This window comes from Aquarana catesbeiana, linkage group LG05, assembly GCF_042186555.1.
Source record: "Aquarana catesbeiana isolate 2022-GZ linkage group LG05, ASM4218655v1, whole genome shotgun sequence".
Taxonomy (NCBI): domain Eukaryota; kingdom Metazoa; phylum Chordata; class Amphibia; order Anura; family Ranidae; genus Aquarana; species Aquarana catesbeiana.
Window position 1 is genome coordinate 54,987,338 of NC_133328.1, and position 17,170 is coordinate 55,004,507.

At 41.1% G+C, this 17,170-nt stretch overlaps 1 protein-coding gene across 6 annotated transcripts in view; it reads left to right on the top strand.

Annotated features, from left to right (window-relative positions):
- The window catches only part of MLLT10 (MLLT10 histone lysine methyltransferase DOT1L cofactor), a 294,670-nt gene extending 278,395 nt beyond the window's left edge, over window positions 1–16,275 (top strand). For 4 of the 6 annotated variants that reach the window (XM_073629754.1, XM_073629757.1, XM_073629756.1 and 1 more), the window contains 6 exons: window positions 3,534–3,722; window positions 4,792–4,877; window positions 5,701–6,050; window positions 6,811–6,913; window positions 7,392–7,607; window positions 11,083–16,275. In XM_073629754.1, coding sequence (XP_073485855.1) covers window positions 3,534–3,722; window positions 4,792–4,877; window positions 5,701–6,050; window positions 6,811–6,913; window positions 7,392–7,607; window positions 11,083–11,127 — 989 coding nt within the window. In that variant the 3' untranslated portion in view covers window positions 11,128–16,275. Of the gene's footprint in view, window positions 1–3,533; window positions 3,723–4,092; window positions 4,490–4,791; window positions 4,878–5,010; window positions 5,624–5,700; window positions 6,051–6,810; window positions 6,914–7,391; window positions 7,608–11,082 lie in introns of those variants that run through there. The other 2 variants (XM_073629760.1, XM_073629758.1) reach the window with 2 other exon arrangements.
- Window positions 16,276–17,170: the final 895 nt, after the last annotated feature.

Sequence of the window (17,170 nt, forward strand, 5' to 3'; positions counted from 1 at the left end):
GAAATCTTTGGATGCCATAATACACGCCATGTTTGGCGGGCAAATGGCACTGCACATCACCCCAAAAACACCCCCATACCAACAGTGAAATTTGGAGGTGGGAACATTATGGTGCGGGGCTGTCTTTCAGCATACAGTATTGGCAAACTTCATGTCATTAAAGGAAGGGTGAATGGAAAAATGTACCAAGACATTCTTGATAAAAATTTGCTGCCATCTACTTGGCTGTTGAATATGAAACAAGGGTGGACATTTCAGCAAGACAATGGTCCAAAACACAAAGCCAAGGAAACTCTCAATTGGTTTCAAAGACAGAAAATAAAAGACAAAAACAGAACATTCCATAACTCAACTTACCAACCAGTCTGTTGAACAACCGAATTGCTGTCCAACAGTCTGCATTAAAAACGAGTTTAGTTAGCACGCATTTGAAAACGCATGCGTAAGCTGCAAGGCCTCTTCCCTCACCCTGTGTATGCTTGCAGTCCTATCGCTGCTGAATTCATGAGCGTCTCCCCAGTGGGAGCACATGCATACTAATTGGTAGATGAGGGGCAGGTGGGCCTGGAGGTAGCCTTCTTAAAGGAACAGGAGCACACTGGACAACCAGCACGTGGCACAATGCCAGTATAGTTGGCTAGTGTCTCCCCTGACCAAATTTACACCAGTAACAAACAAATGGCCCCTGCCCCCACCTATAACTGGCCTTCACAGCAAGGAGCACATGGAAGGGTAAACACATGAAAGACAAAAACAGAACATTCCAAAGCTCAACTCACCAACCAGTCTTCTGATCAACCGAATTGACCTGTCCAACAGTCTGTGTTAAAAACGGGTTTATTTAGAAAAGAAAAGAGAGAAAATAAAACTGCTAGAATAGCCCAGCCAATCACCTCATTTGAATCCAATAGAAAATCTATGGAAAGAACTAAAGATCAGCGTTTATAGAAGAGGCCCACGGAACCTTCAAGACTGTGTGGAAGAATGGGCCAAAATCACAACTGAGTAATGCATGCAAAGCGTCTCCATACAGGAGGCGTCTTGAAGCTGTCATTACCAACAAAGGATTTTGTATGAAGTATTAAATAAATTTCAGTTAGCATTTTCAATACTTTTTCCCTGTGTTATGCCGTTTTATTACACAACCTAATTTCTGAACTTGGTTTTTGTTTCTTTATATGTATAGATTATGTATAGATTGCTTGCAGGGTTGTTACCGATGTGTGGTGAAAATTTCTTGAAATATATTTACCTAGAAAAATGGTGATGTGTTCAATACCTATTTTAACCGCTGTGTATGTGTGTGTGTGTGTGTGTATATGTGTATATATATATATATATATATATATATATATATATATATATATATAATAAAAAAATTGTTTTTCAAAAATAAGTGCACCAACAGATATTTATATTGCATTTTTAACCTACAATCTTTTTTTAAATAGTAGCAGCCCTGAGTCTAAGCATAGAATCTCTGCAGACTAGGTTTAAAATAGCTCAACCCCAAGGTGTCCTGATATAGATATTCTAGAAGAAGCAGCTCATTTTAAAAAGTGTGGATCTTCAGATATGAATACTATCCTAGCAGAATTGTAATTGTGAAGAAATTCACGGAGGGATAATCCTTTAAACATAAGAACGGCAGGACCATCCTGCATCTCATTTGGTCACTCTGAGAGCCCCTTTGTATGCGAGGGTCAAGCTAAGTCTTTGTGAAATTACCAGATGTGACCATTCCTGATAGAGGTTCCTCTACCAGAATAGAGGTCACAAAAACAAAGAGAACTTGTATACTGTATGATTTTCAACAAGCTTGAAGCAGCAGAACGCCTAATACCACAGCATTCCAAATCTTTTGCTTTCCGGGCAGGAAATAAGCATTCAGCAAGAAAGCCTTTTGTTTCCAGGGTCCTGTCAATAATCCCATTTCTGCTGTCAGGAGTGAAGAAAGCTCAGGAACTCTGGCACTATGTCTCCCATAGGTGTACAAGAAATTACTGGAAATTCTTCCCTATTGACCAGTTTTGGTCATTGTAATTGGTCAGCCAGACATATTGGCTGTTTATGTAGTGCTTGGCACACTGAATATCTGGGAAATAGGCTTTGCCCCATTCAGGCAGTAGCGGGGGGGGGGGGGTGGGGGACATAACATGCTATATTTACATTTGGGGTCTATTTTTGGAAGTCTGGCCCCAATAGAATGCATCTTTTTTTCCATTTCCCCAGTTTCTGTGAAAACAGAAAAAATAAAGGACCTGAGGGAAAGAAAGAGCCCTGACTGCACCCTGGGATAATTGAGGTTCATCCTCAAGGCAATTACTTTGTTCTATACAGCTTCCTCAAGGGAGAGATATGTGACCATCACAGATATGCCCTTTTCCTGTCAAGTTTATTAAGAATTGTCCTATTCTGTAAATGATTGGCCACTCTTAAACTGGAACAGAACTCCAAAAGGTTAGATGGGCCTTAGCAGTACTCCTAAAAAATGATTTTTGTCTGTAATTTCTCCTAAAACTTGCAGTAAATGTCTTGGTATGTGAGTGTCTAGGAACTCCTGAGACTACAGCCTGATAACTGTATAGTGTGAGATCAAAGGCACTGCTGCCTCTGCTGCTAGTCTCGTGGAAATTGGTGATGTCACTACTGTGCTGCTCACTGCTTTCCTTGCTGGAGGCTCTGACATGAAGAAAACATAGCCCTGCCAGCAAGTTGGCTACCTCCATACAATGATGCAGTGCAGAACAAGGGATGGTAAGTCAATAATGAAGAAAAGATCAGTTGCAGGAAGACCACAGTCCATACTGCTGTCTAGTTATTTGCCATCTCCCTTCCCCATTTTTCCGGGCACAGCTTCACATTTCAGTTCCTCTCTAAGCCAACTACCATCATTTCCTCCTCCAACACCCCCGCCCCCCTTCCCTTTCATTTTTATTTCACTAGTGACAGTGATGGAATCATTCCTCTCACCCATAAAAAGGGAATGATCCTTTAGGTTGGGTACACATTGATGGCTTAGGCAGGCTATACATTATGCAATTTTCTTTCCTTCAACCACGGGTTTCCTGTGGGCTCCTTTCAGGTTATTACCCAATTACCTACTTGCCATGCCTTGTTCTGCACCATGTCTCTGTGTTAGGGGTGGTTATTTTGGTAGAGGCAGGACTTTGCTTCCTGTTCAAACAAACGTTCTGGTCGAATCAAACCCCAGCTAAAAATTACTATATCTACAACCCATTAGTGTGATAGTCAGTGGTAAGAATGCTCCTTATACCTGTGGTAATTGAGAAGAATGTACCTCCTTGCAGATAGCTGAAAAGATCAATGGTGTCAGTGGGAACTCATCTGAGAGGCAGAAATTGCTTATTGCTAAAGGAATCCCTAGCAACTTCAGGAGGAACTCTAGGATCCATGGAACCCTGGTTTAGATACACGTTAAGCCAATTTCAGCTATGCTTTGATAAAATAATTCTGTAATAATGTTTGCCTTTTTACAGGTTCTCTGGATGACCTGTTTTTTCTGGTATCAGTTTTAGGTATGCTGAAATCCCTTCATCAGTTGCAAGTGGAGAACCGACGACTGGAGGAGCAAATAAAAAATCTGAATGCCAAAAAAGAGCGTCTTCAGCTCCTCAATGCCCAGCTGTCTGTTCCCTTCCCATCCATTACCTCCAACCCAAACTCCTCTCCCCAAGTGCACCCATACCCATTACAGAACGGTAAGGACAGCTCTGACATGTGTGTTTTCTAACCTTCAGGATCCTACTTGTAGTTTCATATTTTGGAATTGTTTGTCTGGGATTTCTGCACTGCTCCCTCACCATTGGTCCTTTAAATTGTGATGTTTTCTCATTTATATCCAACTCTGGGAATCCTGTGCATTTTCTGGAGAGCCCCATATTATTACAAGCTTTACAAACCACTGGAACTTAGTCATTTTGTGCTGGGACTTCTTTCGTTAACGGGTCTTTACTAAACATCTGTGTATATGGTTTCTTGCACTTTTTTTGGAATACAATTCCTAATCTCATTGATATCTTTGGTTGTCACTTCATTGTACGTTAAATATCTTTCTCTAATATATCTCAGTTTCTACTCCTGGAAAAGGAAAGCCATGTCTGTTTTACATTATCCATATGAACATATTCTGTGTACTTCTTCAAGCAATATATTTGGAAATAAATCTCTTCAAAATTGGCCAATCCATTGGACAAAGTAAAAAAAAAAAAACTGTAAATATCTTGGACTTCATTGTGTATTCCTGTATGTGTTATGGCTTCACAAGTTTATTGACTTGTCTATAACGTGCAAAAGAAGCACTTGGAGTCTCTGTAACAACATGGAAGCTGAACAGCTAAGAGAGTTTCGTGAAAGCTGGTGATCCTCGCAGTGTTCACTGGGTACCTTCTGTAGAGTTCTGATGATCTGTTGTGAAAGTGGGCTTAGCCACAGTAATAAAATAAATATATAATGATGAAAAGGGGGGGGGGGGGGGGGGGGGTTCAGATGTTGTTGGATATTGACTAAAGCCTATATTTCTAGCATATGTCACTGAACTGCTCATTGTGCCAGCTAATCCATTTTATTTTAAATCCTGTGTTTAGAGTAGTTGCAATAAAATTCTAATTAATCTTAAACCTTTTTGACGTATTCATTGCTATGAGATAAAATAATGTTTAGTGGAGCTGGGTAATGGCATTCATGGCTTATTATATTGTCATATTGTCTTAGTTAAACAAAAAAAAAAACTGTACGTGATGCTGGATGATATGTTTCGCTTTTTTGTAGCATCAAACACAGATTCACTGAGCATCAGTAAAAGCCCGCACCTGGGGCATTTCCAGACAGAAAATGCCCATCAAACCATACATCAGGTAGGTTGCTAGGAATAAATGTAACTTGTTTTCTTTATAAATCGGGATTAAGCCCAGCATACTGGGGATGCCATACAAGTGCCATTGGTGGCTGTTCTGCGCCTTGTACAGTTTCTTTGTATTTGAACTGCAGGTCCCTGAGAGCATGTTGATTGAGGATTGTTGCAGAGGACAGCTCCCTGGAACATTTTATCTTCTGTGCCACCAACAGTTCTTTAGAGATCAATTGGAGATGTGGTTGACATTAAAGCAACAGTAGAAAAATAATTTGATATTACATGCTCCATGCAAAAAAAAAAGACAGTTGCTATTTACCTTTAGCACTGCCATTTGCTGTATTGAAGAGATACCATTGCCTGAAGAATCTTTAGAACCCAACACATCCTGGAGTGTCATATGCTTGACTCACCACTGCGCTCTGTTGTGGTTCAATCCGCTGGCCCTTATGTAACTAATGTGTCATTTACTGATGTAGGTACCTGAATCTGAATTAGATAAGCCTGTTGCAATCTTCCTTACAACAGAGCTTAGACTAGGAGAGGGAGAAGCAGCACAAGGAGCCAGTCAATTGTGCTGCAGCTCTCGTGTTGACAGGGGCTGCTCATAGGAGGAGAGAGCAGGGTGACAAAGATGTTCATTAGCCTGCTGTATCTGCTTTCACTGATTTGCGTGAGGGACAAGACCAGTACATATTACGGAACTGTTATGTCTATAGTGTAGGGTCCTGGATAAATAATTTCACCATCACAAAAGCTAATTGAAAGGCTATAGATTTTCATATTGAAGTGTCCCTGACAAACCCCTCTGTCTATTTTCTTTCCAGGATCTCACCTCGAGTGGTCACAGCACCAGCAGCTCTTCATCACTCTCCACTCCTCCCCCTGATGGCCAAAGTCCAGCCCAACAAGTCCAGGGGGTCCAAAGAATCAATGGTGTGACTATGGGAACACTAACCGGTGGTATTCAAACAGTCACATCAGCTATTCCTGCAATGCCGGGAGTGGGTGCAATAATTGGAGCATTGCCGGCAAACCAGTTGGCGATTAATGGAATTGTCGGGGCTCTGAATGGAGTGATGCAAACTCCAGCTACACTGCCCCAACCCACTGGCCTTACTCATGGGACAATATTACCTAATGTTACACATCCCATTTCTTCCACACTAACAAATAGGTAAGTATTTACCCACATGAGATAAAATGGCTACCTATTGCTTATTCAGTGGATGTCATTGTCTGGAGGGAAATGATGGTGTCCTCTTTAGTATAAGGGCAGAAATTTAGTCTTCATATCAGTCTTCTGACTTTGCTCCACAACTGATTTTGCTTTCATCAGTCTTCATGGGATAAAAAAAAAACAAATCTTAGGGCATAAATAATTACCTTTCCTTTGGCAACGTATGCTGATGACGTAGTAAGGATGGTTGCTAAAGGCGTTTTGATTTACAGTTTGGTGTCTATCACTCATGTCAACACAGACTGTGCTGATGGGAATCCCTCCTGCCGAGCAATTGTGGGAAGCCATCCCCGCCGAGAGAAGATAATGATTATTGCTAGCTGCTGTAGCATCCGCTAGTGATAATGGCAATTGAATCCAGAAGGCTGATTGTACCCAAGTTGATCAGTTGGTCAACTTGGTACATTCATTCAGCCTGCCCACACATGTCTATGGCTAGCCTTAGGAAGGTCTTGCTAATGCTTCATTAGCAGGAAGTTCAGTTCCTCCATAGACTTGTCGCTGAAACTGCAGAATTGGTTCATTAATTTAGAAGATAAAGTATGAAGTTTGCTATGGTTGGGTCTACCTCTAAATTGCACTTAGGCTGTCTGTAGGCTCATGGGTGGGTTTGATCCTTATTTCCTCCTCTATCCCATGCAGTTGCAAATTTGATTGATGCAGGATTAATACAAGAATGTATCTTTTCTTGTTCTAGTGCCTCAGGATTAGGACTTCTCTCTGACCAGCAGAGGCAGCTCCTCCTTCACCAGCAACACCAGCAGTTCCAGCAGCTCTTGGGTTCTCATCAGCTCACTCCTGTAAGTTATTTACATGACAGGGCCAAGGTTGAGAATGACAGACATAATCTGAAATATTGTGCTAGAACAGAATGGAAATATTACTAGAATTAAAAATATTTCTTTGATCTTGCACCTGAAATATGTCAAAAGACATTAAAGGATGTGACAGCTCCCATATATATCTGTCCAGACATGTTTTTTTTTTTTTTAACTCTGTACACTGTTGAGCCTCCCACCTACCCCACTATCTGTCATTATTGGTAGTATTAGTAAAGACTGCAGTAGGAGAACTGTAGCATACTCCACCATTAGCCGGCTGCGGTCAGGCTGCCCAAGTAATCACATTTTCTTAATGCTGAGCGACACCTCCAGTCTGTTTTAGCTCCAGGCTTTTCTTTTTTAAACCAGCCCATTTGATGCAAGCAGATTTTTTTTTGAGCTACAGATAATACTATTTCCATATCTTAATCAACTTCCTTTTCTTTCTCTCCTCCAGGAACAGCATCATGCTCTACTTTATCAATTGATGCAGCACCACCAACACTCACAGCAACACCACCAGTCTGAACTTCAACAGCTGCAGCTTCCTGCTGCAGCACAAATACCACTGAACAACCTGCTGGCTGGAGCACAGGCCACCTCACTTCATTCCACCACTGCCGCCAACCCCTTTCTAGCCATGCACACTGACAGCACAGCCCAGAAAGTGGCAGTAAGTTTCCTTTACATCCCAAATATAATGGGAAGACATGCATTGTGTTCCTGTAGTATATCAAGCTAATATAATACACATGGTAAAAGGCAGTGTTATACTGTAGCCCATAACCATTCAAAGATCATTTTCAGCTACTCATAAAGTGCCAGTTTCAGTTCTCTGTGGGAATTTGACTGACAATTACTCTCTTATGCAGCACTCTACCCAAATTAAATGTTTTGTCATGTTTGAGACCTGTAACCTGGAATTCATAAAGACTGGCACAGACAGATTTTGTGAAAAAAATCTTGCATGCATTCTAAACATCGCTCAGCGTGCAGCAAATTCGGTACCTGTCTAGAACTTGTACTTTGAATTTGCCTTTTAGAAGGCATGCGAGACACTTTCGCAAAATCTATCTTTGTAGGCCAAAAGAAAGTTTGTCCAGGTTAGGTCCACTTTTATAAGATATAAACTGTCTGTATTTTATTTTGAATTTGGCGCAGGTATTGCTCCACAATGTAGAATTGGAGCAAATTAAAGCTACCTGAATTTGGCGCATCAATTGCTGTCGGAACCAAAACTGTTGCAGGTGTTTTTTTTAATTAGGTGCAACGCCTTAACAAGCGCACAAAAAATAAATAAATAGAAAAGGTTTTCTTTTCTGTAAAAAGCATAGTTTTTTTTTTCAACTATTTTGTGCAAATGAAGAAACAGGCTGGTAAGGAGAGGGTTAAAATACAGAGCTTGGTAATGGTGCATTAGTAGTGGGAGGATGGAGATGAAGGGGTTAATGTGTAGATGTGCATAATAAGAGAGATGTGGGGATAAAATACAGGTAACATAGAGACTGTGTTTAGATTTTATATATATATATATATATATATATATATAAATATATAATATAGGAAGGGCGGTGAACGGTGTAAATAAGAACCTGAATGAATGGATCTGCAGCTGTAGAAGATCTATTCATTCTTCCTCTATTCACAAATCACTACAGTCTCTCTGCCTTCTTTCAATCACAGTGATCACATAGTACCAAGGCCTATCGGCTCTGCTTGGTACAGTTTCTGTATGTACCGAGCTGCCAGCCTGCTGTTTAGAAATGTACCCCAGTAGAAATGGGGTTAAATCTAATGCATTCTATGTGACCCTTGGAGCTGGTTGGTTGTATGAGATTCTCTAGGTAGGTTATGCTAAACTATTATGAAGAAGTAAATGGGTACTTCATTATAAATAGCAGTTTTCCCCCCAAATGTCTGCCTAAATAGGCTTAGCAGCCCATCACACCATTTCTGTTGAATGGTTCACCCCAGGTCATGACTTTTCAGCACTAGTACTTCTCCGCACCTTTCTGTGCAGTTGCAGGTTTTGTGTCCCAGTAGTTACTATTTTGGAGTGATGGGTGCTGGTTTTAAATGTTGTGGGAGGGTTCATCATTTGGATTGGGTTAACTAACTTTTATGGTTTTTAAAGTATGGCCAAAGTTTGTTTGTTTTTTTTTTTTTGTTTTTTTGGCCCTACTTCTCCAATGGATTACAGAAGTGCAGTTCATTCTGCACTCATGTGACCCGCTGTCAGCTGACGTCACTCAACCGGTCCAAGCTGGGGAAAGATCCTGACTTTACAGTCGGGATCCATCTAGTTGCCTTTAGCGGCAGCTGGCTCCACCTCTAAGCTGTTCCGCTGGGAGACCTTCCCTCCCCAGCCCTGCGCTGCAGTGACTGACAGTCCCAGTTCTCTGCTCAGAGTGGAGGGGAGAACTAAATGTGATCAGCAGTGTTTTTGATCGCTCAGTTCTCAATGCAGAGGCGGCGGGGGACAGATGAAGCATCAGACCGATGCTCCATCCACCTAGGTGATTATTAAGGGTTTTTTTGTTGTTGATAGCCCATACTCCATAATTCTCTTTTAAGCTTAAGGTAGGGAGATAAGTTCAATATTTAGGGCATAAAAAGAGTTATGCCGCGTACACACGGTCGGACTTTTCGTCTACAAAAGTCCGACAGCCTGTCCGACAGACTTCCGGCGGACTTTCGGCAGACTTGCAGCAGACTTTCTAACGAACGGACTTGCCTACACACGACCACACAAAAGTCCGACGGATTCGTACGTGATGACGTACACCGGACTAAAATAAGGAAGTTCATAGCCAGTAGCCAATAGCTGCCCTAGCATGGGTTTTTGTCCGTCGGACTAGCACACAGACGAGCGGATTTCGGGGTCCGTCGTAGTTACGACGTAAAGATTTGAAGCATGTTTCAAATCTAAAGTCCGTCGGATTTGAGGCTGAAAAAGTCTGCTGAAAGTCCGGAGAAGCCCACACACGATCGGATTACCAGCCAGCTTTAGTCCGTCGGCGTCCGTTGGACTTTTGTAGACGAAAAGTCCGACCGTGTGTACGCGGCATTACAGATAGGTCCCTGGGGGCTTAGAGGCAAAACACTTTTTTTTTTTTTTGTGCTTAAAGTTCTGCAACCAGATATGCTACATTGGGCCGCCAGAACCTAAAGGTAATGTAAGGTACCTGTACACTTAAACAGCGTGCTGGTCACTGACAGCCCCCAGCATTGGGCCTGAAGTAGAAGGGGACGTGTCACATAGCAGCCAGTTGAACTATGCAGCAGAGGAAAATATGGTCATTGTTTATTTCACTGAACCTGATTGAGCTAAATTAGCTCTAAAAATGTATGCAGAAAACTAAGAGGAAGAGCAAGACCTTGGACTCCCAAAGGGGACAGAGTCTGCAGTAGCAGTGAGCAGCCAACAGTGTAAATAGCTTCCAGAGAGATCAAGAAGGATAAGTGCGTAGGAATGAAAATTAGATTTTTTTAGATCACTGAAACCTTTAGTAAAAACATTTTCAGGAGAATAATTGGGTGGCAGTTTGGACTGTAGAGGATCTAAGCTTTGGCAAAGAGATGCCTTGCTGGTTTTGCGTAAATGCAGGTTGAATGAGAAGAGAAGTGAGCCCTTGGCACATCAAATCGCTTTGGTATCTGGCAGCACTTTTTGGCTCCAAGCGGAGCCAACACGCAAGGCTAGTTCAGCCCACAGTTATTCTGTGGTTGGATAAAAAAAATAAAAAATTGTACTGGTCATAGTGAAGTCGCTGTTTTTTTAGTGAATCAGGAGCCTGCGATCTAGCTGTATGTGAAAGAGACGGGCTCTTTACACTGACCATTTTAATTTAAGGTGAATTTGTACTTTGGCCCATGCTGTCACATGCTCCACCATACTCAGAAGAAATAGGTATTTTGTGTCCCAGAGCTAAACAGGGTGGCAGGGATGTAAAGGAAATACAAGTATATGCCTTTGGGGATGGGAGGTAGTTAAAGCAAACCTTTTGCTTTGGCCTTCGTTTTCTGGTGCTGATCTGTAAAGTTTACAATCCGAGTAGAGGTCATGGAGTTATTGAATATATTTTATTGGGTGTGTTGAGATCTCAAATGATTTGGTTGTCCTTTAAAACTATTATCTTTCTTCTCAGAGGCTAGGCGATAAACCAGGACCAGTTATGCAAGATAAGAGTTGATGTGGGGGAAAACCAGAGGTTTACACATCCACCTGGCACTTGAGAACTTACAGACGTCTTCCTTGAAGTAGCAAAGAAACAATGCAAACTGAGACAAAATGACTTGACCTTCTTATCCCTCCAACACCGCATGGACACTCAACACATATCAGCCTGTTGTACTGCCTGCTGGTTTCACAAGGGATTGACGAAGCCTTTCAGGGCTTTAGATATTTATTCTTCTTAAATGTTCTTGTTGCTTTGTTGCACTGAAATGCGACTGTATTCATTTGGAGAAAAGGTAAAAACACTGATGTCACTATGAGTGAAATCCAGGATGTGCGCTTGCTGGTATGTTGGTGCAATTCCTATCCAAACAGTAAGTTTCTGCCACTGGTTACTGGAAGGAAAAATAATTGTTCGGCTGTCTCCCCCAGCAGTTATTGTTCTGTATCTGCTGGGAAAGGCAGGGTTGATAAAATATGGGGCATAACCATTTTATTCTATTAAAAGTGCCTGTTGCTGATGATTGAGGCGAGACTGCAGATAAGCAGTCGCATTGCACTCGTGGTTTGGTCTGTCTGCGATGCCACTAATGGCGCAGTGGTTTAGTGTTATTTATTTCTCAACAACTGAGTTATATGCAAACTTGTGGATCCCCAACACTTTTGTGTTCGTGTTACATGACTGATTTTCTTAGGTTGCCACAATTTTGTTTTCCTGATCAATACAAAAATTTCCACTGGAACAAAATTAGGAATCGTTTCCTAATATTTCCAAATATTGGTGACTAATAGTCACACTGAGAAATGCTTCCTTCCGACTCCTTCGCCGTAGTTAGTGGCTTTTCACTAAAAGCGATCACTGGATTTAGGTTTCTAGAGTGGAAACATGGCGGGTCCACCCTTTTCACCACCTTCATGGTTGGCTGTGGTTTTATATTCATTGAAATGTAAACCTTTCATCGCCATCCTGTTGTAATGAGTTGCTAATCAAATTTCGACAGCAATACAAAGGTCCCGCTGTTAGGGAGGATGGCTAGGACCATTCATGCTAGTACACTGACTGTTTACTATATGCCGTATATACAGTTCATATAATTTTTTGAGTTAAAGAGGAAATGCCCTTTGAATATTAAGAAGGGGAAAAAAAAATCTCACTGCTTCCTTTCTCACTATAATTTTAGTGAAGGCCGTGGAGCTTGTAGTTGTCAAAAAACCGTTATGTGTAGCAGGGTTGGAATGCTAAATTCAGCCCCAATTAGTCCAGTAAGCATGGCTTTGGAGACACAAGTTCTTCCCTTTTGACATTGGAAAGGTGCAAAAAAAAAAGTCATCTGCCTGGCTGAAGGTTGGACAATCCCCAGGAACCAATGAGGCTTTGCACCTGAAAAAAAAAAAAAATCAACATTCTTTTTGGTAACAATGGAAGCACGTGTTCCATGGTCTCTTAAAGGGTTAGTTCATCTTTAAAAAAAGAATAACGGCACATCTTTTTTGCAGGTAAAAAAAATGTGCATTTATTATTTTTTTACTTGGAACCTGGAAAGCATTGCACCCAATCATGGGTGCCATGCAGGACTCCTACAGACTTCTCAGTGTATCTGTTTTCTCATACCTCGTACGGGCAGGCAGTTACACGCTGACAAGAAGAATTAACCAGAGCTCTCAACAGTGCCATAGTAGTTAATTGAGACTACAAGCCAACAGTCGCAAAGGCTGTTGGGACTTGTAGTTCCCCATTTACAGATGACTGTGAATGAGTGACGTGCCGCATGGCCACATTTTTTTTTTTTTCAAACCGTGACAGCAGGCATCTCTAGAAGATGCCCACCCGCTGTCATGGTGGAGGGGGAAAGGCTGCGGCCTTAAAAATGGGTGGAACATCTAACATGTTCCAAAAGGTGAACTTATCCTTTGAAGATTACTAACTAGATCTTAGATTAATCCACAGGCCCTAATTTATGTTTTTCCACCACTGTGGTGTATACTGTAGAATTAAAAAGTAAACACTGCCTTTGCATTTGGACACTTCAATTTTCATCCACTGTGCAATGTAGAGATCTGCATGGAGCTTGGCCACCAACTGTATCTAGTAAAACTTAGAGGAAACCTAAATAACCTGCAGAAATATTAGGACCCTCATCAAGGTCCCCACAAGTGGATTTTCATTCTGGATCACATACTGCCAGATCAGTATCTTTATAGCAACAAAGTCATGTTTCCATCACCCAAATAGGCCCGCCTTTGGCTGAACAATATTGAGCCTAGCAGGAGGCCTGACTACTGCAAGTTACAAGGAAATGGATTGGCTGCTGCTTTGATCTATTGGTCCAGCTCATGAAATTTGTGCTTTCAGTATATACAAATGACAGGTACTTTTTATGGCTCATATACACTAGCTAAAGATGCCCTTAGTGCCACATTTCTGAACACTATCTGGTGCTCTTGCTGCAGAAGAGGAGCAAGCCCCAATCTGAATGAACAAGGCTAGATGCTATATTCCATGTTCCTTTAAACAAATTCATAAAAATCCGCATAAATCCATTGGCTCGCCGGGCATTTGTGCATCACAAATCCCTTGGTTAGCATAAGAAATATCCTCCATGTGGCCTGTTTTACTTTCCCCAGACCTGAAGAAATGATAGCCACCTTGTAGAATGTATGAAGACTGCCTGCTTTATTCCACAAAGCTTTATGATATAGAATATAGAAGCCAGCAATATGCTTTTCATACATCTAGGGATATGTTAGACATTGAATGATGATTCAAACATTACTTTAAAATGTGTTGGTGCATGTTCAGTACAGCGTTCAGACTAAATGCATGTTTTCCATTTAAAACTAAACGCAGACATTGCCTTCCATCCAGAGCTACCAATATATAATATAAGAAGTCTCTACTCACCTCTCTGTGAACTTGTATTTATACATTTTATTGAGGCAATTGATGTTTTAGGTAAAGCTGTCCTTTAACGTATGTCTCTGATTACTCCTTTCTGTCAAACATAACATTACGGGGGAAGCAGCATAAACCTCACCTTTATCAATAGTATATCTTACCTGTCTTGTCCCTTGAAATGTAGCAACTGTGCAGCCTCTCAGGTGTCCATCATGCTCATTTTGGGAAGTATTAGGTTTTTCATCACTGGGAACTGTAAAACTGTAAACCGACCCAATGCTGGGTCTATGCAAGAAATTCAGCTGTCTATTACTGTAGGCCGGGGTTTCTCAACTAGGGTTCCTCCAGAGGTTGCTAGGGGTTCCTTGAGCAATGACCAATTTCTGCCTCTCAGATAAGTTCCCATTGGCACCAATTATCCCTTTAGCCATCTATAAGGGGGTAATTCATGCCAATGACCACAAATGTACATTGTTCCCACTGACATCACACTATCATGAGTTTTTCGATGGTCATTTTTAGAAGGGTTCCCTGAGACCGTAAAGTTATTTCAAGGGTTCCTCTGTGCCGGAAAGGTTGAGAAAGTCTGCTGTAGGCTGATCCACTTGGACGACCAACAACAGAATTTTTAAAATATTTCTAAGAAGTAAACCCCAAACCAGTTAAAGTGGTATTAAAGGTTCAGCTTTTTTTTTTTTTTCTTTCTTTTTTTTTATTAATTACAAACCTGTCCTACTTACCTGCTCTGTGCAATGGTTTTGCACAGAGCAGCCCCAATCCTCTTCTTAGGTCCCCCCACTGGCGCTTGTGGCCCCTCCCCCTTAAACAGTGCCGCCAGTAGCAAGCTGCTTGCTATGGGGGCACTGGTGTGTGCTCGCTCCCAAGCTCTGCTCTATGTGTCCATAAGACGCATAGAGCCACGACTCCGCTCTCTCCTCATTGGCTCACTGGCTGTGATTAAGTCAATGGCTCTCCCTGATCTCAGCCAATGAAGAGAGGGAGTCCCGGGACAGCCAAGGCTCTTGTGATCATCGCTGGATTGAGAGGGGGCTCAGGTGAGTATTAGGGGGGCTGTGGGGGAGCCGCTGTACACAGAAGATTTTTTACTTTCATACATAGAATGCATTAAGGTAAAAAACCTTCAGCCTTTACAACCACATTAACGTGCTAATTCTGTCTTGGAAGCATTACAGTTAATTCAGTTTACATTATCTATTACAGTCAATTTCAGGAGACCCATTGGGATTGTCCTCAGCTCTTGTTAAATACTTCTGTGATAAACCACCTTGAATGTGTTTGGGAGAGACTGCGCAGGACTGCATTTTCACATTTTCAAGGCCACCTAGAAGGTGAGCTTACCGGGAAATATGGGGCAGCTAGCTGAAAGAGATGAACGCCAATATAGCATACACAGCCCTCGGGTAATGTCCGCTAAGCCAGTGGAGATGCAAAATTCCTATATTTTACTTTAGCATACCATTACAGGCACATCTATTCCATTGCTGACTTCCTTCTAAGAATAATAATTTCTTGGCTGTTTGGGCTTTAAACATTTTTCATTGGGCACAGTAGACACTTGAAATGTCTGTGCTGGCATAATAGAACAAAACAGCAGATGATATGCTCTTCTCAACAATCACTCTGCATTGCAGTGTCATATTTGCCTGGAAGGAGGAGTTCTCCTTTAGGTTTGTTTTTTGTTATTTTTTTCTTCTTTTATTTGCATAGTGTCATTAAAAACCTACAGCCTGGCTTTATATAGCCTTGTACAGAAGGCTGCAGCGATTGGTGAAAGGATTTCTGATGCGTTGTTAAATGTTTGCATTATTAATGGTAATCGAGAAGCAGACCCCGATGTAATCTGACCTCCACTGTGCGTCTGACTGAGAGAACACAACCCTCCACAGTCCTTACCTCATTCTGTACATAAGCTTTTGTGAAATCTGTTTTTTTGTATTGTTTAAGAAAAAAAAAGTAATAATTCATATGGAAACAATATTTTGATTTGTAATATTTCTAATCGGCAGATTAAAATCAAATTAAAATTAATTTATTTTTATATTTTCAGGGGGGGTTGAAACCTTGGTAAATGATTTTCTACGCACTCTTATGTAAAATGGGCAGCAAAGTGGTTCAGTTTTGTATTGTTACTGATTACTTCAAAAACATCAGTGTGTGCTTAAAATATACCTAGATGTCAAAATTCCATGTGTATTGATAAAAATGTACAGAAGCATTGAGAATAAATTTTATTAATGTATCCTCAGACATTTGTTGTACTACTTTTTTTTTTCTTTGCTAGATTAAATATATTTTCAAGGTTGCTCATTTTTGCAGCTGGCACCACTGATGTTTACCTTGTGTCTGTGCTTCATTTCTTATCATCTACAGGAAGGTCTTCCTGCTCATATGAAGCTTTGCTATTGCACGTGTGTACAGTTATTAGTAATGTCGTTCATGTGGAGGGGATGGGAATAGCTGATAGAGTGGGAATGGAATGTCTAAAGCCCGTAGTTGAGGAAGTTTTGGTCTGCAGGTGTTAAATGAAGCTTTGTTTTCATTATAATAAAGGGATGCTGATTCCAAAGAATGAACATAGAAAAATTAATCATTTGACCTCCGGAAGATTTGCCCCCTTCATGACCAGGCCATTTTTTGTGATACAGCACTGCACTCCTTTAACAGACAATTGCGCTGTCATGCAGCGCTTAATTTTGTCATTTATAGATATAGACATAGATTTATAGACAATAGAGCTTTCTTTTGGTGGTATTTGATAATCACTGTATTTTTTGCACTAATAAACAAAAAACTATATATATATATTACATGTCTTTGGTAAAAAAAGATCCCAATAAGCGTATATTGATTGGTTTATGCGGACATGATGGCGTCTACATACTATGGGATATATAGTTATGGAATTTTTTTAATTAATTTTTCATACTAGTAAAGGTGGCGATCATCGGCTTATAGCGGGACTGCGATTTTGCAGCGAACAAATCAGACACCTAACTGACACTTTGCGGGAACCAGTGATACTAATAGTGATCAGTGCTAAAACTATGCGCTGTCACTGTACTGATGACACTGGCTGGGAAGGGGTTAAACATGTAGGGCGATCAAAGGGTTAACTGTGTGCCTAGCCAGTGTTTGTGTACTG